Consider the following 24900-nt stretch of genomic DNA (forward strand, 5'->3'; position numbering starts at 1 on the left):
ATTGCAGCCCTGTGGCTCTGCACGTCACAGAGGAGGAATAAGACGGCTGAGAGATGGAGGCAAGACACACTGAAAAGACATGGGAGGAGCACTGTGAGGACCTCCCCTGAAAAGAGAACCCTTCACAGTGTGGTCCAGTGCTCAGGCAAAAGGCAACCCTTTGGATAAATAATGAGTCTGTTCAGAAGTGGACTAAAATTTGCTCAAGCCTTTTACAGTACCATAAAAAAGTTCTCATGTTGAAACAAGTCCTTATTTTACAGGATTTTGGTCAATGTTTTATTGCTTGCACATCAGACCATATTTTCCAGTGATGAACGATGATATAAAATGAGTGTCCAAGAAGCCTAGTGGTAGTAAAAATGTCAATGGTGAATGTGCTTTGAGAGGTTCACTGTCTTAAATTCAGGATTTCCTTATACTGGGGAGTTCCACGATGACTCTCTTACAAATGACACTAATAATTGTTTTTCTTACCTTCTTTCACTTCCTGTCTGTCTTTGTAGTCATGCTTTTCTCTTCCTGAGTTTCAAAAGGGTTTTGTGAGATTGCCTGTCATGGTTGTTGAGTGGTAGGTTTAGGATATCCAGTACTAATCTGTTTGTCATCAGAAGAATTAGTACTTTCTAAAACATATAAAAGTCTGCAACTTCTTACCAGCAAAGGCCCTTGATGTCTGTATGCAGGTATTTGCTGTAGAGGCAAGGTGTGCATTTTAGTTGCAACAGATGAAGCGAAGCTGATGTTTGTTAGCTGTGGGAGAAGGTATTGGGTGAGGAGGGACAAAATGTCTCCTTTCTAACACACGCATCTGGGAGACAACAGATTATGATCTGGAATTCTAATAAAAGACATTGATTTACTTATCTTTTTGAAACTTATTATTTTGTTTCTAGATTATAAATGTACCACAACATAAAAATCTTGAGGGAAGTTTAGAAAATGCAGAGGTATTTGGAAAGTATGTTTTAAGGGCTATATATCTGTTAGCTGCTTTTTTTTGGTAACAGCTTCTGCAAACTGTGTATTGTTTTCAAAGCTGGTTTCTCAAAGGTAATGTGAGTTACTGAACACAAAGCAGCACAAAAGCCAAACAGAAATGACCAGACTTCTGGCTCCTAGTGTATCAGATTATGAACAGTGATCTATAAAGTAAATTCGGTGCAAAAATCCTAGTTTCACTCAGTTCACAAAGTGTTTCCTGTAACTGACAAATGAAAGCTTACTGATAAGACACAAAGCAAATACCCCTAGCACCAAAGCACAGGAACATTCTGGTATGTCTTGTTGGCATGCCATAGGATTTTGCAGAGTTGCCCAGGATGTTTTGTGATTCAGAGTCTCACACTAAGATCTGAAAGAGTTAATCTACCCTGAAAATCACTCCTTGCTCAAAAATTGCTCCTTGCTCCTGTAGCTAGAATGGTTTTGGCGCTGGAACTAGCTCAAGTATTTCTGAACTTCATGGATTTGGCCAAGTCCAGACATACCTAAGGGATCAGGTTAAACTGACTGAAATTTTCATTATTAGCAAGTTGCAAGCTACGGGAAGAAATAGCTATTTAGCGTGTTGTTATTAATTGTCATTCAGTTGAGTTTCCACTAGTTAAGTTAGAGCTCCAAACCCATTTCTCTGGTTTTGTGCTTAGTGACCAGAGGTCAAGGCAAAATTTTAAAGAGCAAAAAGGCAGAAATGTAACACCCAACTTCACTACGGGAATAGCTTCTCGAATAACACTGACTTTGAAATTCTGGTTCTGAGTTGTTAAAGTTGAGGGCCATTTTGTCCTGGTCAAAGACACCTGCCTTTGAGCTTTCTTGTGACACATGCCCCTCCCTCAAGCTGTATCACTCTCTTTGATGGATGTTCATGATTTGTAATGCTGTATCTCTGAGTAACTCCAGGCTTACAGGCTTCAGAGGTTTTGAACATATTGTTAATTACTCAACCTTCAAATCGACAGTGATCCTAACACCTACACACTCTGTAACCTGACTGCATATCATCAGTTATTACGCTCAAAGCATTTGAAACTCAAGTTCCCAACAGACAGAGAAGTAAACAACATCTAAGCAATGTTTCCTCCAGGGATTATTCTCTTTTTTAATACTGTCAAACAGGGTTCTTAAGATTTAGTTACTGTTTCAAAGTGTTCATTCTGCTGTTTCTGTTTTGTTAAATGGATTTTTGTATCAAAACTATTCATTTTCTCTGCTGGAACAGGTTTTGCATTTAGAACATGAAGGTGCTGATGTGGCGTGATAATGGTTATACTAGAGCAGATGAAAGATAGCTGAGTGAAATCACTAAATTTTTTTTGTGTTTATGCCAAAGGTAATCACTCTTTTCTGTAAGTATTTCAGATAGGAAAACTTACCGTTTGCCTCCCATTAGACATGTGGTCAAGAGTGGTCAGCCAAATGTTTGCGCAAAGTAAATATGATATGGAAAAGAAGGAAGCTGGATGAATTTAAGTGTTTCACAGGTTTTTTGTTCCTCTCAAATTTCACTGTCTCTGGCAAAGATTAGTATCAGTTGCTGCTTTAAGGTACAAATGTCAGTCTGAGAAACTCAGTTTTGTTTCCCCCATGTTGTGTGAGCAAAAGTTACCTTGCTGTATATAGCAGGTAGCTCAAGTGCAGTATTTTAGCTTCAGGAAAACTTATAAAAAGTTCTGGAAAATGATACATTCATGAAACATTTGATTGGCATGTGGATGGAACAGATGCATTAGGGAAGCATGTGGGCTTCTTGGTTTGACTCAGCTACACTTTGGAGCTCAGGGTTTGGAGTCTGTTTTGACGTGATGTGATGTGATGGGGAGACGGGTGACCTGAGCCTTGGCAGAACTCCATCTGGTAAAAGATCTTACGTTCTCAGAGATCTTTCCATTGCTCTTTCCATTGCCAGTAGCAGTCACAGTTTGGGGGGCGACTGGCCAACAAGGGGTCATGTTTCACACTGGTAATCATACTGTAGCTCACATAATAAATAAGCAAGTGGCAGAACTCCCTTTCCCCCTCTAGTCAGATGGACAGATACTACGTAATTTTGTCTTTATCTGTCTGTTTATCCAAGTCCAGGACACACGTTCCAGTTGGCAGTGAGTGGTTGCACGCTGACTCATGCGCAGTGAGGCTAAAAATTCTGGAAACTAGATAAACTGGAAATTTCAAAGGCATACAAGTTGGAAGCACACAGTTCATGTGAAGGTCACCTGAACCTATTTCCTAGAGATGTATTGATAGCTGAAGGGGTGTCTGGCCACTGCCCAGAAAGAGATATCCTTGGGCAAATAATGTCATCAAATGGTGGAGTCATTTGATGGTGGAACCCTTTCACACGCATGCAAGAGGAGTGATGTAGCTTGTAGGAAATGTCAGCACATTTCAGTTTTTCCTGGCTGTTTAGTCTAGGGAATGGTGAAGACAGAATGGGACAGCAGCCATACGCATGAGATGGTATCAGTGGCAACAAGCCTCATCCAGGGTGTTGCTCTCACAATGAAGAATGAGATCAATCAATCACAGATATTTACTGTGGACAACAGAGAAATAAGGAATAACCATATGGTCTCTAGTTAAAAGTCACTTGTCTGAGTAATCCTGTAAATTTTTAATTATTACAGAAACTGTGACTGAATGCTTGAAATTTGTCTTTTCATGTCTTTTCCAGACTAAGTGGCTTCAAGCAGCCCTATCTGTGCAATCAAAGCTTTGTCTCTGAACTTTTATAACTATCACAAGTTTTCAGATAGTTTTTACTGTTACTGTTCCAGTAGAACGCTCTGTCCAAACACACAAGAATTTACAGCCCTTACCAGAGCACTGAGAGTCTAATGAAGCAATCAGTGCCCAAAGACAGGAGGGGAAAAGAGTGGGTTGACCTTGTGTGGCTGCCAGGTACCCACCAAACTGCTCTCTCACTCCACCTCCTCAGCAGGACAGGGGGGAAGAAAAAATAGGATGAAGAAGCTCATGGGTCAAGATAAAGACAGGGTGATTGCTTACCAATTACTGTCACAGGCAAAATAGACTCTGCTTGGGGAAGATAATTTATTACCAATTAAAAATAGGATAGGGTAGTGGGAAACAAAGACAAAACTAACACCCACCTTTACCTCCTTCTCCCATCCCAAGTCAGACTTCACTCCTTCATTCTCAAATTTTATCTCCTCCCTGAGTGGTGCTGGGGAGCAGAGAATGGGGCTGCAGTCAGTCCATAACAGCTCCTCTCTCTGCCACTCCTTCCTACCCACACTCTTCCCCTGCTCCAGCTTTGGTCCCTCCTTGAGTGACAGTCCTTCATGAACTGCTTCAGTGTGAGTCATCTCCATGATGTTCAGTCCTTCAGGAACAGACTGTTCTGCTGTGGGTCCCCATGTCCGCAGCTCCTGCCAGGAGGCCTACATCTTCATGGGCTCTTCTTCACAGGCCACAGCTCCTGCCAGGAGCATGGGCTTTGCACAGCCTGCAGAGTAGATGTCTGGTCTGGTGTGGTTGTCTGATTCCATGTGCTGCAGGAGGAGAATCTGCTTCACCATGGCTTTCTCCACAGGCTGCAGGGGAATCTCTGCTCCAGCACGTGAAGCACACCCTCCCCTTCTTCTTCACTGACTTTGGAGCGAGAATGTTTGCAGGGCTGACCCTCTCCTCACATATTCTCACTCCTCTCACAGCTGCTACACAACGTTTTTACCCCTTTTTAAATACGTTGTCAGAGAAATGCCACCAGGTTTGCTGATGGGCTCAGGTTTGGCCATTGACCAGTTCATCTTGGAGCCAGCCGAAGCTGGATCTGTCCAACATGCAGGCAGCTTCTGGCACCTTCCCAGAAGACATCCCTGCAGCCCCACCGCTACCAAAACCTTGCCACATAAACCAGTACAAGGGGATACTTCCTAAGTACTTAGTTTTGGGGAAAATGTCTGAATCTCTTGGAAAAGCACAATTTATTGTCTTCTGTTACTTCCCTGACATCACTAAGAGTTGGTTCGTGTCTCAGGTGGGCATTACAGGAAGAGTGGGGAGAACTGGGGAAGAGGAACATGTTCATTTTAGGTCTGTTGGGGGACTAAGACTGCACCTTCAAAAGCAATGTATAAGAAAGTACAATGACATTTAAGAGAAGAATAGAGAGGTAAGACGTTTCCAAGGTGTACCTTGTTGCAGGGAAACTGATCCAAGGCAGATTATCAGAGGAGAAGAGGAAGGACTTCTGTGATTGAGCCCAACCTTGCTGGACAAGAGAAACAAGACAAGGGACATGAGAAGGACAATGAGATGAAAAAATAAAAATGCCTCTCAAATGCTTATTGCTTAGACTCTGCTAAAATGTCATGTGGGGTTGTCATAATGTGATGTCTCTGGAAGATGAGAAGTTGTGGCCATATAAATAAAATGAAGACTTTTTGTCTTAAAAAATAATTAAGAAAGAAGAATTGAAAGTATTTGGATAAAACTTACATCTTAAGATGAGAAAGAAGAAGGAGTAGTTATAGTACAGGTGGTGATGTTGGCATCCCACACAGAAGTAGAGGAAAAGAACTGTTAATGGAAGGAAAATTTGGAACTTGGTTTAAACTGGCTGTGAGGTTTGTTACTCCAGCAGTCTCTGAGAAAATATGAGACAAACTAGACTGAAGAAGGTGGACCAGGAATATTTTACTCAGTTTCAGCTGCAAAGTCAGAGGTTCAGCCTACTAGAGGTTCCGAGAGCAAAGTAAAATCGTGAAGACGACATAAATGTAAACAGAGTAAAGTATTGTCATGACTGCTAGTGGATGGCTGTGCTGGGTGTGCTTGGTTCAACTTGCCTACTCTAGAGGGATTTTGCAGGGATATCAAGCTGCAGTTTTACTTGGAAGTTGAGTATCTTAGACTTGGAATTACTGAGACTTATTGAATATAAAACCGTCAGACCAACAGTAATTTCAATAGGGGGAGGTGCCAGAAAGCACAAATTGCATAACCAGCTTCCATTCTGCTGAAAATAGGATCTGGCAGGTCATTCCAATGATTTTGGCTCAAAATGAAGCTGGATCAGTCAGTTGTCAGCACAGTACCTCCTTTTAATTACCTGGACTAAAATTACAGTTCATTTGCAAACACTTGATCTCAGAATAATTAAGCCTGTTAGACATACTGTGGTAAAAGCAGCTAAAAAGGCTCACCATTTACGTAAAGTGAGTCCCTCAGCTTTTGGCTTGCCCAGCTGAGCAACCAGAGAGGAAGCGCATGTCTGGCACAGATGCCAAAGTACTGCAAGATACAGTTTGTACTGGATTTTTATCACCTGATTGCTGCATGACTTTTTTATTGCTAAGTTCAGGTAAAAAAAAAAGTAACTTGAGAGCATCATATGCATGACAGGCGCACCTATGTTTACATAATACTCAGCTCCATACTGAAAAAATATATAGCTGAAGGAATGGACAATATCTCTATGCTGCAAAAAATGCCTGAGACACAAATATAGCAGCTTTGATGTGGAAATAAAATACGTCAGCTATGCATGAGCCCTGCTGCACATGGACTGATGCATGCCAGAAGACATGCCAGGGGCAGGGAACAACGCTATCGGGGAAGTCTTGATATCAGGGAAGCAGGAGAGTAAACTGTGAAAAGGGTAGAACAACTGGGGGTCTTCCTGGCAAGGAAGATGGAAATAAAAGAGGCAAAAATCAGACCAGCCATGTGGTCTCATAGCAAAAGTAGTGGAAGAGCAAAGAGGAGATCAAGATGGCTGGAGGCAGATGGGGATGAGGTGCTGGGCAGCAGGCAGGCTGTGGCAGCATTGGGAGCATGGTGAGAGGTGGAGCTGCTCTGCAGGTGGCTGTGGGCCTGCAAACAACTGGGAAGCATCCTGCTCCTTCAGCAGGTCTCAGGGGAGTGAAGTGCCACTGGGGTGGTTGAAAGAAAAGTCCTGGCCTTTTACACTGAGGATATTTATTCTCTGCTCCCTCTGTGTTTCTGAATGTTTTCTTGCTGTCTTTCTGCCCTGTCTTCCTATGGCAAACTGCTTGGCTCTTGGTTCATCCTCATAGCCTTTCCCTTGTAAATGTCTTTAAAATGTATGCTGGTGTGAAACATGACATAGACTCCCATCCACAGATTATTGGGCTTGTTGGTGTCCAGCTGGGGAAATGTTTACAGCATGACACCTGCAAGACCAGCCTAGGAAAGTCCTCTTTGCCACTTTCATTGCCAGCCCAAGCCCAGTGTGTTCTTCACCGGGAAGCTGGTAGCATCTCATCACACAACTGGATGACTCATAAGTCTGAATGACAAGACTTTGCCTTAGTCTTCATCCTTTTCTCTGGCTGGAAATGCATCCTTTCCTTCTGGACATGTTCACAGATCAGTTATCTCAGTGCTATGAGTGGACTTCCCAGGGAAAAGGGGCTAGGTGCAAATTGAAAACTTGCAAATCCATCACTCCTAAGGGATTTGAATATGTATTAACAGGGCTGAATAGGAAGGTAGACAACCTTTGCAGAACACCTCAAAATTTCACTGTATAAACATTCTGCATTACATCTGTTCCCTGCCTGTTGTGGGCATGTTAAAGTAATCTGGAATATAGTAGAGGCATTATTGTTTAAGGTAATCTCACAACACATTAATCAAGTAGTGGGTTCCTTTGGGAGAGTAGAGCTAGTTTCACCATCTTACTTGCAATATATGAATGTAAATACAGATTTACAGTCTAGCCAGTGCAGTCAAGCTGTTGAGCCACAGGCTGGAAGAGTATGAAATGTACACTGTGTACAGGCAGTGAAATCCTAGATTATGTCTATTCTTCTCATATCACAACCAAACACAGGACTGCTAAAGAATATAGACTGTTTTAACCTTCTGTAGTAAAGTGAAATCACTTAAATATATCTGGACACTCCCATTATGCCTGTTACATAGAGGCAAGATTTAGGTGGTTGCCAGATGTTATACCGTCATGATTTTCCAGGTTTAGGATTTTTTGGTACTGTGCATTCTTTCCTTCTTGCCATCCATGGGTCTGTAATGCAAGTTATGCTGGTGGTTTGACTGTTGTGAGCTTGCAGACCCTTGGCACTATGACTGCAGTTCCCTGTGGGTAAGAAGGTAAACCCAGCCCTGGAAACCCTGTAGGAGTCCTGATGGGCATTGAGGAGGGGAAGACTAGAAACCTATATTTGGGAAGTCTTTACAGGTCTTTGTGTTGCTCTTCCATGCAGAAATTCCATATGTTGTAGTCTGCTAGGCTTTATGTGTAAATAACTGATGCCGTTAGATTTACACAACTAATTTTTAGCACTGCTTCTGTATAAAAACAGGCCTCTACAGTGCCTTTTTATGTGGAAATCTTGTAGCTGGGTGTGGTGGGGAAGCCGTTCAGTGACTCATACTGTAGGGAATTCCCTGATGAATTAGAGTATTTTTACTTCTGGACTTGTGCACAGTTTCCCTTAACGCTGGAGCGAGCGGCTGATAAGAGCAGACTACAAAGGCCCATTCACCGTTCAGCCACTGCATGTTGAAATAGGGTGTTTATGCTTTGCAGAGCTGACAATCCACCCCACATAACACAGTAAGTTCATGGTATTGTCGTCATTAGCAATCCCCGGTGCTCCAAGTGTCACAGTGCTGAAAAAAAAACAAGGCTGAAGCGGCTGGTGGTGAAGCACACCCGAAGCAGGGATGGCTATAAATAACATTGATCAGTCTGTAAATGTCAGGCTTCCTGACAAAACCCAGTGTCTTTGGCTGGTGGCAGTGCTGATGGCCACCTGTCAGTGGAGCACTGAGCCCAGGCACATCAGAGCCTGTGTGAAGCAGGGGGGTTCTGGCTCCCCAGGCACTTGCCACGCTCCTGTGCTGCCGCTTCAGAAGAGGGATTCAAGGGTACTTCCTCCAGCCCTTGGCATGGGTCCCAGGTGAAGCCTTGGCTGTGTCGGGTCAACCACTGCTGCTGGCACCAGGGGAGTGGGGCACTCCTCCATGGACTCTGCAGGGCTTTTGCACCGTGGTTCTGTGCAGGGCACTGTAATGGTTTTGTTTCCCTTTTGTAAAAAAAAAACCAAACCAAAACACAAAAACCCAACAAACCATCAGAAAACAAAGCAAATCCAATATGATACCTTGACACAACTTTCTAGCTATATAAAGAGATGTCTTGCTATTCAAAATATCACACTGTAAATGCCAAAACAAAGCCAGGCATTTGGTTTGGAGAAGACACTTCGTATTACTTGGTAAAAAGCAAACAGTGAAATGACAGGGAATGAAATAAAATCTTTGGAAAAGCTGTTTTCTCCCTTTTCCCTTTTCCTCCCTGCCTCCTCCTCTCCTTCCACTCCTGCCTCCATCACCCCCCACCCCCCCCACCCCCCCGTATAACAACTGCCCATTTGGGTACGGTAATTCCAGAGAGTAAACTTTAACGGGAATGCCTGAAATGTGTCTGCTTCAGCTTTGTGTTATGTCTGTAATTTGAATTATTTGCATTTTGGAAAGGTATAAATTGCTCTGGTGTACTTTGGTTGGCCGGCGGCCAGGAGGGAGTTGCCTCGGGCCCCGAACCAGGCGGGCTGCTGCAGATGTGGCAGGCTTACAATGGAAACTTTTGTGGTCGAGCAGCCCTCACTCCTCCAGCACACGCTGACAGGAGGCGGCATCCCGCCTGCTCGCCAGGGTCCCCAGCAAATGGGCACTGAGGCAAAACCATTCCCTCCAACATAGGCAGATTGTCTTGAGGCTCCGGACTTCTACAGATGGTTGCGAAGCCATTATTCCTTTCTCTACTTATTTTTTATATTTTTAGGGATTTTTTTTTATATTTCAGCTGAACTGTATAAACCTGCAAAACATGTTTACTGTAAGAGGTTGACGTAGTGGTCTAAGGTTTCCCTCCTGGAGCTGGTCCCAGTCCGTGGGCGTTGAGATTTCCCTCTTGGTTCACCAGACGTAATATGAGGAATTGTCTTTTCCCCCACCCCCCCCCCCCCTTTTTTTTTCTGTCTCTTGCTTCATAACAACTTTTCCTCCCTGTGTTTTTGTTAAATGAAATGTCACTAGCTGTTAATGAGTTGTCTATTCCCTACTTCTTGCCTCTGTTCCCCTTCCCCTCAGTTGCTGAGCAGCAATGGTCTGGACAGTCTCAAGGGAATTTCTTGGAGCAAAACCCGTATTGTTCTTACTGGCTTCCAAAGACGAACCATGGCTCTGGATTTCTATTTTCCTAATAGTTTAGATTACAGCATTTTAAATATTTCTGAACAAACTCTCTTTGTCATCATAAAAATTTCAAAAGCACATAAAGGCAGTGCTGCGTGAAGTAATTGAAAGATTAGCTAGAGATGGAGTCATTTTGAATTTTACTGAAGTATTGGCAGGAAATAAAAACCAGAAACGTGAATCAGATCATTCCTCTTGCAAAGCAGAAATTAAACGCAGCAAAAAAAGCTGAATTTTTGGTAATCCATTTGTGAAGGCAAATTGAACACATGTTAACTACTAGTCTGGGTGTCTGTAGATTGGAAACAAAAAACCCCTCAGAACACCAACAAACCCCTTACAATGAAGAAGAGCAAAATGTGTCAGCACCGGTGTTACGATAGCATTATATTACTTTTAGCACTGATTGAATTAATTGGGGGGGAGGGGGTGAGGTGGAGCTACAGGGGCTCTATAGGGAGAAGGCTGCAGATGAAGGAGGCTGCTTCCAGACAAGGGATGTGTCCTGGCTTGCCGAATTTCGATCAGTTTTTTTCTACTGACAGCTCAGGGGAAGCATCTGTTGGATAAATTGTGAAGTGATCGCCAGTCCTCCCGAGAAGTCTGCTTCAATTCTGGTGCTCTCCAAAGGCATCGTTAAGGAGAATCGAGCACAGTCTGGCTGCTCCTTCTCTCCCCCCAGCTGAACGTGGCAGTACCAATTAAAGGGATTCCTTTTCCAGGGTCACAATTTAAAATGTAGGAAGAAGCTAAGGGTGGATCTGCTAATTGTTTCCTACAGAAAGACTTGCCAAATCCACTGTGCTGTTTGTGCTGCAGCTTTCACGTTGCACTTCTTTCCATACATTAAAAAGAAGGGAGTTTTGGACATTAAAACAATCGCCAGGGCTAGTCCTTCAGCAGCATTCCTTTCACAGTAGGACAGCTGTACACAAAAATATTATTTACAGACACTTGTAATAAATCAGGCAGTTCTAAATGCGTCACCTTCATCCTGGCCATGAAAGTGAGAAGAGAGAATAAAAAGTGCATTCAGTCTTTTTACCTTCCCAAGAGCTGTTTTTCTAAGGCAGGTCCACGTCTGTGTGATGAAGTTCAAAATAACTAATATTTGCATTTGCATGTCCCGATGCTGCAATAAAGGTACAAAAGAGATGACAAAAAGTCTCGTTTTCCTTTCCATTCTGGTGACATCTGACAATGGTGCGACTCAGGAAGCTGCATGTATCCCCACTGCCTAACTTAGCAGTCTGCTTGTGGCCTTCCATACACATTTGTGTTTTTCTAGGCTTCCAGAATGGAAACCATATGTTTTGTATTATTTTTCTGTTTTCTGTTGAGTTTTGAAGTTGCAAGGAAATAAAAATACCTGTTATTGACCAGTGACTTCTGTATCAGTGAGGGACAGAAAAAATGACCAGATAAAACCAAAGAAAAGTAAAAAAAAAAGGTCCCAGAAAGGTCCCAGAAAGAGTGATAGCTGTGGCGTAAATCCATGTTTGCTTGAAAATAGAAATTAGTAAATTAGGAGGACCAAGCACACCACTAGAAGCAGCTTCAGAAAACTCTTAAGTGGAACCACTGTAGCTGAAATAAGCCAACTCTAAAATGAAATCAAAAGCTGTATTTCCAAGCCTGTGGCCTTGCCTTTTGATCCAAGGAGCAGAATTATGACAAGCCAAATTAGGAGTATATTAAAATTAAGTATTTCATGGCTGAGGAGCTTCTTTAATACTGCTTGTTTTGTTTTGTAGTGATCAAAAGGTCTCACAGGTAGCAGTGTATTTTTTTCTGAAAGTTTGGGAAACTAAGGTGTAGAACAGTGTTTTGTCCAAACTAGTAGCAGAATAAACTCCTGCTGGCTTTCCCACATTGCAGTATTATGCACTCTGGATTGTGGTTCCCCCCTTCAAAACAGCTAAGTAAGTGGACTCCCATCACTGGTTACGCAGATGGCATCCTGGTTGGGCAACACTTGGACAACGCGTTTTGAGAGCTGTTTTTCATATATGCAGTGCCCCTTCAAAGAGATTTTTTTTGCAAAAGTCATTCTTTTGTTGGCTTGGGAGAGGAAAAAAGGACGGAACTAGATATCTTTTTCTTTTGTCTTTTAGATGGTCACCATGTGTGGGAAATGGAAGCCAAAACCGACAAAGAAATGTGCAAGCCAGTAAGTCTGCCTTAAATATTTTAACATCAAGATAAAAAATATATATTGCCTTCTCCAGCACTGTTGCTAAAGAGGGATTTCCAAGGCTCTGGCACTGAAACAGAACAAGTACTTAGGCCTCCCCTCCTGGAAATCTTTCTTTAATGGAAGCATGGGGTAAAAAGCCTTTGTTGGAAGCTGTCCTGAAAGTAGGAGAGGCCGTTTGGAAAATATTTTTTCATTGTCCGGGATGGGCCAGCCTCTTCTGCTCTTCTTCTGTCTTGCTGGGTCAGTTCTTCCCTTTGCTCCCAAAGCAATTTCTGAGCATTTTCCTTGGCTTTTGTCTATCGTTGGCTGAAGAAATGTGAGTCCCCTCACAGGAGATCAGCCCCGTGCTGGAAAAGAGTGGCTCCCTCAGTCACGACTGTAAGTGGGAAATAAGGCCACTATTCCGCCTCTGCAGGAATAAGCAACAGTTTGTTAGCTGCAAACCTGCTGGAGACATGCAGGCAAACAATTCAAAGACCTGAATGCAGGCCAAATGCTAAGATGAGCATTCTCTTTCGTTCTTTAAAAAAAGTGCCAAGGGAGGTTTTGATGGTCATAGCAGATTTCACTGTGCATTTGTGTAAGCTGGTGCCCTAGCAGCTAACTTGTTCCTTAGCCCCATGCTGGAGCATTTGGGTTTTGACAGTGGAAGATCATCTACACATCTCCAGCCCTGATTCCTGTAGCACTAGATGTTCTTGCAAGATCTCCTGTCCACAGAAACTAGCATGTTTAAAACTTCTGAGTTGTTACATGAAAAAAACATTTCATTGTGGAAAATTGAAGTATCTGAATAATCATATGCCTATTCTAATTCTCCTCTCAAAGGAAGTTGTGTTAGGGTGACATATACTGGGGATGACCTGCCAGCCAAGCAGCTGTGCTTTCTCCTCCTGAGTTAGGACCACAAGTTGACTGTGGTCCCAGATCCTTGTCAGAGTCAGGAGGTACAGAACCTTGTCCATTTGCAGTGTCATATTTGCTGTTAGAAAGGGAAGAGATGAAGGCTAGTGATTTTGAAAAGACCTGAACCATGCTAAAATCTTATTTTCCTACTTCTTAAAACCTTGGCATGGATACTGGGGTAGTGGGAGGCCATCCCTGCTCAGAAAGCCCACCACTTCCCTTGCAAAGAGTGTGTTTCTCCTTGTGAGCCCAGGCACCTCCTCCTTGTGGTTAACATGTGAATCCTATTGTACAGCTCGACTGCCTTAGTTGTGCCTTGACTTTCTGTTTTGTTGCTTTTGCAGAATTCGTTGGTGGTTGAGATACCACCTTTCCGCAATCAGAGAATTACCAGCCCTGTTCAGGTCAACTTCTATGTCTGCAACGGAAAGAGAAAGAGAAGCCAGTACCAGCTTTTCACCTATCTTCCTGCTAATGGTAACAAAATATATCTCTGCTAGTAAAAATAAGAGATAATAATGACTACTTAGATACAAGGTGTTGATAGTTCTTTAGTAATTGAGTAATTTGAAGATATACTTCGTACTATGAAATGAGAGTGAGAATCAAACCATAAGCGCTGCTTTCTCTGCTGCCCACATAAGAGACCTTTTCTTCAGATTATTTTCTTTGATAGTGGTGGCAGAGAACTGTTGGAACAAGGACTTTTTCTGGTTTGGGGAGCTGAAGATCCCCAGCACAAATTCAACTGTGTAGCCATGAACTGTGAATGTGCTGAGCTCTCTGCTGAGTTGCTGTTAACCTTCAGTCTCGCTTTGTGTCCCCAGAGCGTACCCTGCACTTGAATAATACTTCTGAATTTGCACAACAACATTGTTAGCATGATGGGCCCTAAGCTGGAGGTGTGTGGGGATTCTCCTTCCAGTCATCATGCACCTCGCTGTCTCTTGCAGGGTGAAAATAGCACTCCAGGCTGATGCTGCTCTTGGGTAGTGATGAAGAGCACAGTATGGATGGAGATCAGAGTGCTCCATATGAAATGCTTCATGTATAGGAAATGTTCAAAAACACCTGTGCCAGATTTTTTTTTAAGCTCATGTTGGTGGCTCTGAAGTGACAATAAAGTCACTCTTGTTAGCTGAATTCCAGGCAGGCTTTTATGAAGATTTTAATAGCAAGTAAATTTAGATTTCTTTAATTTGAAATGGCTCTTTTTCTGAGAACAGTTTCTGGGGGAAAGTAGGAAAAAAGGATGGTTCTTTTGTTGTGGTTGTTTTGGAAGGAAGAGAAATTAGGAAAATTATTAGCTTCATGCTTTTTTTGTAGATGTTCCAAGCGAAAATAGTCCTTCTGAGGGAAATTCCCACAAAACAATACTTGATCCATGTCACATGATGACAAGAGACCTGCCAACTTTTTGCAGGTGAAATCCCATAAAATACATGTTTGGAATTTCATGCAGTTATCTTGCGTGCGCTCCAGACTTTTATCAGGACTTCAATTAAAATAAAAGTACAGGAAACCTTACATGGACAACCAACTGCTTATTGCATGTGCTGCATAACTGTGCTTTGCTGAATCAGCCTACTTATGCATTCTTCATCCCCAGTGGATACGTCTCTGTGTATTTAAAGTCTGTTCATCTCTCAAACTGGAAAGGAAAAAGTTGTTATTCTCTTGCACAACACTTTTCAGCAACAAAAATCTGTTGTAGAGGCCAACAGGTATTGCCTTGCCACCTACACATAAGTATTTCAGATATATGCCTGTTAACTGCTGTTTATTAAGTGGCATCTTTCCTTTCCAGCCTTTACATAGCCCATTTTTTAACATTTTATTCTAAACTATGGAAATAGTTTTCACTGCTGCAGAATTGGTTTATACTACCACCATTCTCAGTTTGAAATATTTGATGTTTCATTTGATGTGAAGAGATGGGAGTATCTACCTAGTGAAAGGCAACAGAGAACCAGCCTAAGCTTTATTCTGCAAAGACATCTTTAATTATGGTAATTTTTGAAAACATTGGGAATCTTGTTTAGTCTGTTTTGCTGATCTAAATTAATATGAAATATTTTTGCTTCAGTGTAGGGAAACCTGAAAGAAAAAATGTAACACAAGGGCAGGGTAAAGGGAAGCAGGTATTCGTAGTAAATATGCCTCTACCCACCACCTTCCTGCTTGGTTCTCCACTCACGTTCCCTTAATATTTATGTGTATATGCATATAGGTAATTGAAAAACATCTTATGTTCTTTGTGAACTTTCTCATTAACAGTGGTAATAGTGAATGTGCTTTTGCAGCCATCAGAATTAATAGCATAGTATGTTTTTATTATGCCTGTGTTGTAGCTGTTTTGCCCTTATATTGATGGTGGTTGTTTCCATCGTTCCTTTCAAAGGTAGATACGATCACCTTGGCTACGTATTGAGAAACTATGCACAATGACTGAATCAGTCATTTACACTGCTGTATTTCTAGGAGTCATTTTAGGATGTTCTGCTTTATTTGATTTCAGTCACAACATTCTTTTAAAGTTTTGAGATATTACAGAAAATTTAAGTTCAGCTCATGAATTAAAAAATACTTGCATCAACAATCACTGAGTGAGCAGTGTAAAAAGTTGTAAAGGAGATAAGCTCTGTTTTGGTCCAGGTAACACTGTCGCTTGTTTAAACAAATCCAATGAACACAGAAGGTCTAGGGTTTTGACAAGCAAATGTCAGAGTGATCATCGAGTGTAAGATGTGGTTTTACACAAGTCAGATGGTGTCCCGTAAGCTTCTTCTCCTTTCGTACTTTAGTACTAGTCAAAATGCTAACATTTCAGTGCCTGCCATAATATTGCAGGTATATCTGCATGAGGGATCCTTTAAAAGCTGCATCTTGCACAGTAGACATTATTTTACAGCTTAACTGGATTGTGCCAAAGCAAAACACTGTATATGGATTAAAGCCTCGGTACTGTGTGAGCCTGCTGTCCATGCTCCTGGGGTGGATGTGGGCATATGCAGATGGTGCAGCCAGTGGGAGAGCCATGGGCTAGCTGTGTGGCTCCCACACTGACCACAGAACAATAGGTGTTTTTTTTTTCCCCCATAGCTCCTATCTCTCCTCGTTCCCTAGGGGGAAACAGCCAGTGGATCCAGGGACACGTGGACTCATTCATCCCATCTCCTGTGGATGATCCTATAGCATCTGTATGGAGTACAACTCTGTGACACGCAGCCAGCACAAGCTGCACTCTCCAGCAGTGTTACTGTTTCGCCGCCATAAGGCCTTTCCTGGGCTGCAGAGATTTGGCAGGATTGTACTTTCTCTCTGTGTTAACTCAAGTGTTTTGCAAAGCAGGGGCTTACTTGCTGAAGATGAGCTCCTGACTCAGAAAGAGGAAAAAAAATGCTGTAAAAATTAAAATCTTACTGCTTTGTAAATGAAAACTTTAAATAACAAAACAAGACAGAAAGTAGAGGCTTCACAAATGGGGCCAAGGTCTGGAAAATGGGCTTGTTTAAGTCTTTGGCTTGGGACAGGCCATAAACCTAAGTACTTGTAATCCAGTTTTAACTGAAATTTTTATTTACTGTTCTGCTGAATTTAAGCAATCTCAGAATCCTGTATTAGCCTATATTGTGCTAATATAGACCAATAGTTCTATTTCATACAGAAGTGACTGTAAAGTCATCTTTTTTTAGCATTGCTTCAGTATTGCGCATCGCTGTGCAATTGCGTATCAGTTTTGTCCTGGAGCCTGTAGACTGTAGGCTCTTGAGACTCCTCCCCAGACATGCACAGAAATATAGGTAATTTCCATACCATTCTGTCACTGGTGAATTCCCACAGCTCATATGGTAAATACTGATAGGTTTTGCATTGCCACATCCCATCAGAATGTGAGGAGGAAGGCACATGATTGGACCCTCCAGTCAGGAGTCTGAGACAAGCACAATGAGCAGATGCTTGGATATTTGGCTTTTAAAGTCCCTTCACTGCTGCAGCTCTGTGCAGGTGTGCTCTGCAGCCCCACTATGTGCAGCAGTACACTTGTGGAAGATCATTGGTGAGCCCTGCACTTGTGGACCCTACCCTCTAGAAAAATGCTTTGGTTTCATTTCTGGTTATGAGAGTGTATCATTTCGCTTCTATGCATTTGTTATACCATTGGCCCATATATGCATTTCAAAAAGGAGTTATAGTCTTCTGCAATCACTAGAAGTAAGCAGTAGCATTTGAGATATAAACTAATCTGGAAAGGCCGAAGAAGAACAGAAGCAGCCAGACGTGCATGCTGTGGTTCCAAATCCTGTGCTTTCATCTGCTAAGAAAGCTGAAGGAGTTCTCCAGTTCGGAAGACTTTAAACAACACAGTGGATGATAAGGGTTAGATCTCTGTTTATTCAGATTTCTTTTAAGTAGTTACATCAAAATAGAGGAAACATGTTCAAGAACTTATTTTTCACAGATAGGAGCGAATGCTCTCTATGATTTCTCTTATCTCAATGAATATTGATATCAAGAATGGTGAACAGAAAAAAGTATTTGAATTTATTTATACAAGTAGTGGTATTTGACTAAGAAAGACTAGTTTGTCTAGGAAATATTTAATAAGATGGAAAAAGGAAAGTTGATGTAGTTGTTTTACTGGAATGAAAAACACGCTTTTGCAAAGAGTTGATGAAATATGTCCGGTTTCTCTTTCTGTCAGGATTCTTAATTGTTGAAGCATTATTAAAAAATCATTTCAGTACTTCAAGTATTTATTAAAATTGTGTTGATATCCTGGGCAACTTTAATTTTCAGGTGTGTTTCACCACACACAGGGCCAGATTTCCAAGTGCACTGCCTTCACTCACAGACCTAGCTTTTCTGCAGTTCCACTGCCTCCCTGCAGGCACCTGCCCAAGCCCAGAATGCTGAGCTCCTCTGAAAACCTGATCACATAGACAATGGCCTGATGAGGATGGAGGTCCTTTGAATCTGTGGGTACAGAGCTGTGCTGAGAGCTTACCTGTAGTGCCTAGATATGCCTCAGTATTGTTGATTACAGCCCGGTGGCACAAAAGTGAAGCTCTTGGAGTGCTTCTGAAAGGGGTGAGCGGTACCCACTGCATTGCTGTCAGCATCCTCCTAACTTCCTGCTTCTGCTCTAAAATTATCTCATGCCTGCCCTACAATCAGCAGTTTTCTAGTGATTGCGTTGAGGAGCCGTGCCTGTTTCACCTCATCTCTTCCGCCCACAACTCACTTTCTAAGTTAAAAGGCGACAATTGGTGGCCTTAGCTGGAAACAATTAAAGGGGGATGCAAAGTGTTGCAGCTCTCATGTCACACACAGCATAGCTTTTGCTGATCATCTCCTGACACCTCTCACCTTTTCAGTATTCATTGAATTTTCATGCTTGAGGCTGGCAAAAGTATTAGCCTAGCTATGTCTGCAAAATAGTAGTGATTTGGGGGCGGTTGGGGAAGCAAGGCCAAATTCAGTGCTTGGGTTATGAAAGGATCCTAACCAGCAGCATATGCAACATGACCACACAAGTGCCACGGTGGGCAGCATCTCAATGGTACCTTGCAGCTGGCCTGGGGAGCCAGAGGAAGGGACATGGAAGTCAGTACAAGTGCATTACACCTTGGCCCTCCGTAGGTCAGGGCCACATTCCTGGGGCCATGTATGAGGGGACCAAGTGCAGCTGAGTCAGGCCTGAAGCCTTGGACCTGTTGGAAGTGTTTCCATCCAGCCCAGGGAGCTGCCAGGGTGCTGCAAAGCCTATGCAGATCAGGGGGCGAAAAAGGAGAGATGATGGGTGAAGGTTGGCCCCAAGGGATTTTATTTTACATGAAAATATGAATCATGGTTGCTAATTTTTGCACTATGTGCTGTTATAGTTTATTTCATTTTGGCTGCTAGTTGGCTGATTGTTACTTTTGGCATCTGGCAGAATAACAAGAAGCAGGTGAGATTTTGTCAGAGTCCTGTTTCCATATAAGTGGATCACAAAATTCATCATCACCAGGTGAATCAGCCGCTCTGCTCCCTTCCAGCATCTACATGAGGTCTGTGGTGAAGCAGAGATGCACATTACACTTTATAGCATCACAGCCTCATGTACTTTTGCTCCCAGTTGCTCAGTCCCCACTAGAGCTGCCTGTATTTCATCTAGGTGACATCCCATTTTAGCTGTCAGCCGGAGCCTAGCCAGTGGCATCTGACCTGCACATGCAATCGTCTTGATCTTTAGAGGTAAAACTGCCTCACTGTGTGGTGCTCCATCTTCAGCTGGAAGATCAAGAAGGAGCATTACCTGTGAGATGTCCTTAGAACAGGCAGGGGTGGACAAGCACTGTGTAGAAACCCCTGGCTGTGCCTAACCATCAGGCTCTGTCACACAGCAGTGATCACCCATAATAGTTAACTTCCAGTGCATAGAGTTGTCTTTTGGCAGTACCTCCGTTTTCAAATATTCCCCTTCAAATGACAAAACCCACTCTGTAGTTTAGGTCACCGAACTCCTCTGCATGAGCATTTTGAAGACTCACTCCCTTGCTTTCCAGCGATTTCACATGCATATGTTAGCAAGTGTGGGGCTTTAGGCTCTTCCAATTACTTTAAAAGCCAAAGGCAGAACTTCTATGAGAGAGAACAGGGTTTAGGATTACATGAACTGGATTACAGGAAATGCTTATTTTCATTCTCCTCGAGTGGCTGATCACCATAATTAACCTAGCACAGTGACTGATCCTAAAGGGGTCATGGTGGTGATGGCTGCTGGAGGCAAAATGTATGGACAAAGATGTGTTTTTCTGGCTGTCGTAGGGTCTGCAGCCATCGCTGAAGACAAAGACCAAGTTAGAGCCAAGATGGCTGAGGTCAGCCATGTACAGACACCTCTCTGGAGAGGGTGGATCTGTGGATAGGACTGGCACAGTAAGGATACCTTTCTGCCAGTCCATCTTTGCAGAGCTTCCTACATGACTGCAAGGGATGAGCAATGTCAGGCTGCCCCTGTGTTGGTGCTTCGTGGGACCCCTGCCTGCAGCCCTCACTTTCTTACTCTCCTCCCCTTGTTGGGATAGCAGAAGTAATACCAGCATTCCTGACAGTGTAATGTTGTGCTGCAGCATCAAACAAGACCTCGTCCCAGTGAATCTTAGCATGTCTGACATAGAAAGCTTTGGTCAATGCAGCCTAGGTGTTGTGCTCATTTAAACCTCCAAATCAAGGCAGCGGTGGAGCCACTGTGGGAGCAGCAGTAGGGCAGCCCCAAGCAGGCATACCACAGGACTTGATTTATCCTTTTCCACATTGTAGGATTTAGCAAGGTATTAAGATAAAAAATGAGTCGTGTCTTTTAAGAAATTTCTTCTTCTTTTTTAGAAGAAAGCTAATGCTTTCTGTTGTGTTCTGTACTAACACAACCCAAATGCCCTCCACCTACCTTCCACTCCCCCTCAATTGGTTTAACAGTGTATGCACCAAGCTACCATGTATAATCTTCTGTCTGATAAATATGCATTGATTAACCTAATAGTTTAACAGCTGGTGAAAAGCATTTAGTAAATGAGTTGGATGAAAAGTACTTTCTAATCAGATAATGGCATTGTCCAAGATTATAGGTGCAAGGCTTCCATCTACCTGGAGGCTATTCTTGTATAAAACTGTGCATATGCATCTGATCCTATAAAAATATATACACATAAACCCAAAGAGGGCGGGCAGGCATGTGTTAGGGGTAGTCCTCCTGATGAACAGTGCCCATAAGCAGTGAGTTCAGATACTTCAGTAGATAAAAGCTCCAATCGCACATCTGTACTGCCTGCAGCTTCTTGATAGCATGAGGCTCCCTTTGTTAGAGTCACCATGCTCTGGTTTTACTAGCTAAAAAACAAAGGCTTGATAGTAGCTTGACCTTTAAAAATTGTTTTGGTTGAGTTGGTTCCTAAGGAAAAATACCCAGTTCACGGACAGCAACTGCAAAGGTCCCTGTAGTGACTGTCTCACAAGATGCCTGGGGTTGAGTGCCTGTCCCTTGTTGCTGAGATTGCCACTGCTGCGGATATGTTGGCAGGGTATTTCAGAGAGTTTTGTTCAGCCACTGCTGCTCTTGTGTTGCAAAACAGGGGGATTGTAGTTTCCAAAGGCAGCCAGCCCATTGCCTCTCCCCAACACCAGACTGCTCCAGAGTCAGAAGAACAAGGGGTGAGGTCCTCACTCTGTTAAGGCTGCTGGATCCAGATGGTGCAGCCACAGTGGCCAGAATTTTGTCTTTTCACAAATCCAGAATGTCTGAGCTGTACATGGAGATGTGTCCACGTCGCTCACTGTGTCTCCAGCCTGCCAGCAGTAGAGGTGTGGCAGCAGTTGGGATGACCTGTGCAGCATCTTCTGAAGGAACATCTGGTTTGTGGTGACGGGGGTGTGTTGCCTGGCTCAAAACTGATGCGGCAGGATTTTGAAGGCACAAATGGCATTTCAAAGCTCAGCTCAGTAATGGAGATTTCGCCACCTAACTCCTCAGCCCTCTTTGAAAGTCTCATCCCAAATTCTTACCAATTATGAGATGTTTAGTCCAGAAGTTGAAGAAATGTGTGTGCGTCCATGATGAAAAAGTAGTGTTTTGCTTTTCATATGCTAACCAAAATCTGTGTGCCAGTGCCAGGGAACTGCATCATAGTCTGCACTGTGAAAGGTGGCTATTTTGTTTGATAGGTTCAATCAAACTTAAGGGTAAAATAAATATATTATAGTGCCATAAATGTCTGCATTGATAATACTACATGGAAATGGGAATTTGGTAGTTTAATGTTCATCAGGATAAACATCTGTTTAATTTATATTTTTATATTTTCTCAGTTCACATATTTTAATAGAAAAAAAAGTTTAAAAACCCATCTGGATTGCTAAAGTGTAAAAGCAAACAGACTTGTTAGAATTGTCAGAAATACATATAATTTATATATAAGCACTTTCTGACTCCCTTTACTGAATGTGCATGATTTATTATTTTTCTTCAAGATTTGATATATTAAGTTTTTACCTGCTAGAAAGGCCTTTCATTTAAATGTGGGCTTGCAGAACTGCTTGGAATATTTCTCCCAGATTCAGACCCACACAGAAGGACCATTGTCTTCCAACCAGTGCCTCAGTATGATGTCATAACTCTGGTCTCTCTGAGTAAGAAGCTTTGATTTATAGCCAGGGCTGCTGCCAATGTGTGGTTCTCAGAACTTTGTATTAAAGTAGATGACATAATGACATGAATCCAGAGTCTAAGAAGGCACCATCAAACCACTGAAAACCAGTCAGCACAGATTAAGTTGCTGATCAGACTAATTTAGAATGGTGAGTTCTGTCATACTTTAATATTCAAAATTGAGGACCATTAAAAATCATGCCAGCCAACCTAATGCATTGTGAAGTAACAAGTTTAAAATTTCACCATACAAACCAAACTTACACTCATTTTTTGCTTTTTATGGCAGGGGTCTGTTAAGCACAGTAGGGTCTCTTAAGTGAGTAACAATACTTTTCAGTCTGAATGTATATAAAAACTCAACATTTTCTGTTTACAATTTCACAAATCCTGGCTTCATTGCCATTTATTATTAGCATTTATTATCCTCTCAGTGCATGGCAAAGTCAGCCACAATTTTTCATTTTAGCCATTGGAAGGGTACTTAAAGATCATCCAGTTACAGTCCCCTGCCATGACACCTTCTGCTAGGCCAGGTTACTCAAATCCCCTTCCAGCCTGCCCTTTGACACTTCCAAGATGGGGCAGCCACAACTTCTCTGGGCTACCTGTTACAGGTCCTCACCACCTTCACAGGGAAAAATTTCTTCCTAATACCTGATCTCAGTCTCCCCTCTGTCAGTTCGAATCCATTCCCCCTTGTCCTGTCCCCACCTGCCCTTGTCAAAAGTCCCTCTCCAGATTTCTTGTAGGCTCCCTTTAGGCACTGGAAGCTGCTCTAAGGTCTCCCCAGAGCCTTCTCCAGGCTGAACAAGCCCAGCTCTCTCAGCCTGTCTTCATAGCAGAGGTGCTCCAGCCCTCAAAGCATCTTCATGTTCCTTCTTTGGACTTGCTCAAGCAGGTCTATGTTCCTCTTGTGTAGGGGACACCAGAGCTGAATGCAGTACTGTGGCAGGGAGAATCCCCTCCCTTTTACTGCTGGTCACACTTCTTTTGATACAACTCAGGACACAGTTGGCTTTGTGGTCTGTGAGTGCCCATTGCTGGGTCATGTTGAGCTTCTCGTCAACCAACACCACCAAGTTCTTCTCAAGGCTGCTCTCAATCCAGTCTCCACCCAGCTTGTATTTGCTTGTTGCTATTTGATAAGGCTCTGCTGAATTTAAGAAATAATCCGGTTTCTGCTAGAAGTGCTTGTAGATTCTGAACTGCTGTAGGGCTTGCCACTGAGTTGTCAGTCCAGGCCTGCTGTGTGACTAGGAGTGTCTCTTTCCACTGGCAGGTTTCTACTAGGTCATTTAAGATTTGAAGTATTTTAGGTGGAAGTTAGTCAGGCTAATGCTTTTCTCTATTAGACATTAATCCTGAGAAAATGAACTGTATTCTTGTGTATCACATCGCATTTCCCTGTGTGAAATACTCACTTGTGCAAGTGAGCGATGGTAGGAATGTATGTGTGTTATGGCATCTAGCTTACACCATGCCTCCACAGGGATGTATTTGAGAATGAAACCCCTTTTTCTAGCTCAGGTGTGTAAAGATTTGCCATTAATCAAGCATGAGTCAGTAGGTAAGCAGTAATGCAAGTCCACAACTGGCCAGAGATCAGCTCTGACTGCTCTAGAGGAACCCACTGTGTTTCTTCCTAGGGGAAAATTGTGAAGCTGGGCATGTTAAGATTTGTGCTGCAGCTGTTCACCCCACTGGAGGATCTCAGCCCCCCAGAAGTTACTGAGACACAGGGTAGAGTGTGTTAGGAACTGGTAGCCTTATTACATGTGAGTATTTAAACTCATTTGAGTAACACCACAGACACTGTGATGGTGAGTGGGTAGCCAGTGAGTATACAGGTACAGGTGGGTCCTGCATCGGTTTTGGAAGGTGTGCCTTGAAATACCCACAGCTCCTGCCTTGGGCCTTCTGCAGTACTTTGTAAGGTGCAAGTAAACAGTTGCTTTTAAAGAAAGAATTTAAAGATATTTACACCAACTTTTGACACATTCAAAGTGTTTTCAGAATGACCAGGAGGTCAGACCCACAGCTCAGTTGAGTTGAGTTTGGAAATTCAAACATTAACAGAGTTCTGGCCTGCTGTTATTCCTTTTGTTGAAAGTTACGTAGGCTGCGGAGAAGCAGATACAGGATAAAGTGTCATAAATAAACTGTTGGTGTAAGGTAGCAATTTGTGGTATATCTGTCCCCCACAAGTCAAGTAATGTAGTTACTCAGGTAAAATACAGAAGTTGAGGTCTAGCCAGCAAGGGAAGTGTGAATGTCTTAGGTTTCTGCTGACAGGCTCAGCTTTGCAGGTCTGATTCCACATCATCTGGGTCATTAGTAAGCATTTCTCCAGAAAAAAAAAGAAATTAAAAATAAATCCTGCAGTGCTTCC

At 42.8% G+C, this 24900-nt stretch overlaps 1 protein-coding gene across 7 annotated transcripts in view; it reads left to right on the forward strand.

Annotated features, from left to right (window-relative positions):
- Positions 1-24900, forward strand: part of NFATC1 (nuclear factor of activated T cells 1) — a 116236-nt gene that overhangs the window by 55295 nt on the left and 36041 nt on the right. For 5 of the 7 annotated variants that reach the window (XM_034066791.1, XM_034066887.1, XM_034066970.1 and 2 more), the window contains exons 7-8: positions 12330-12385; positions 13663-13795. In XM_034066791.1, coding sequence (XP_033922682.1) covers positions 12330-12385; positions 13663-13795 — 189 coding nt within the window. Of the gene's footprint in view, positions 1-12329; positions 12386-13662; positions 13796-16420; positions 18058-24900 lie in introns of those variants that run through there. The other 2 variants (XM_034067010.1, XM_034067050.1) reach the window with 2 other exon arrangements.

This window comes from Melopsittacus undulatus, chromosome 1, assembly GCF_012275295.1.
Source record: "Melopsittacus undulatus isolate bMelUnd1 chromosome 1, bMelUnd1.mat.Z, whole genome shotgun sequence".
In the NCBI taxonomy this organism is placed as follows: Eukaryota; Metazoa; Chordata; class Aves; order Psittaciformes; family Psittaculidae; genus Melopsittacus; species Melopsittacus undulatus.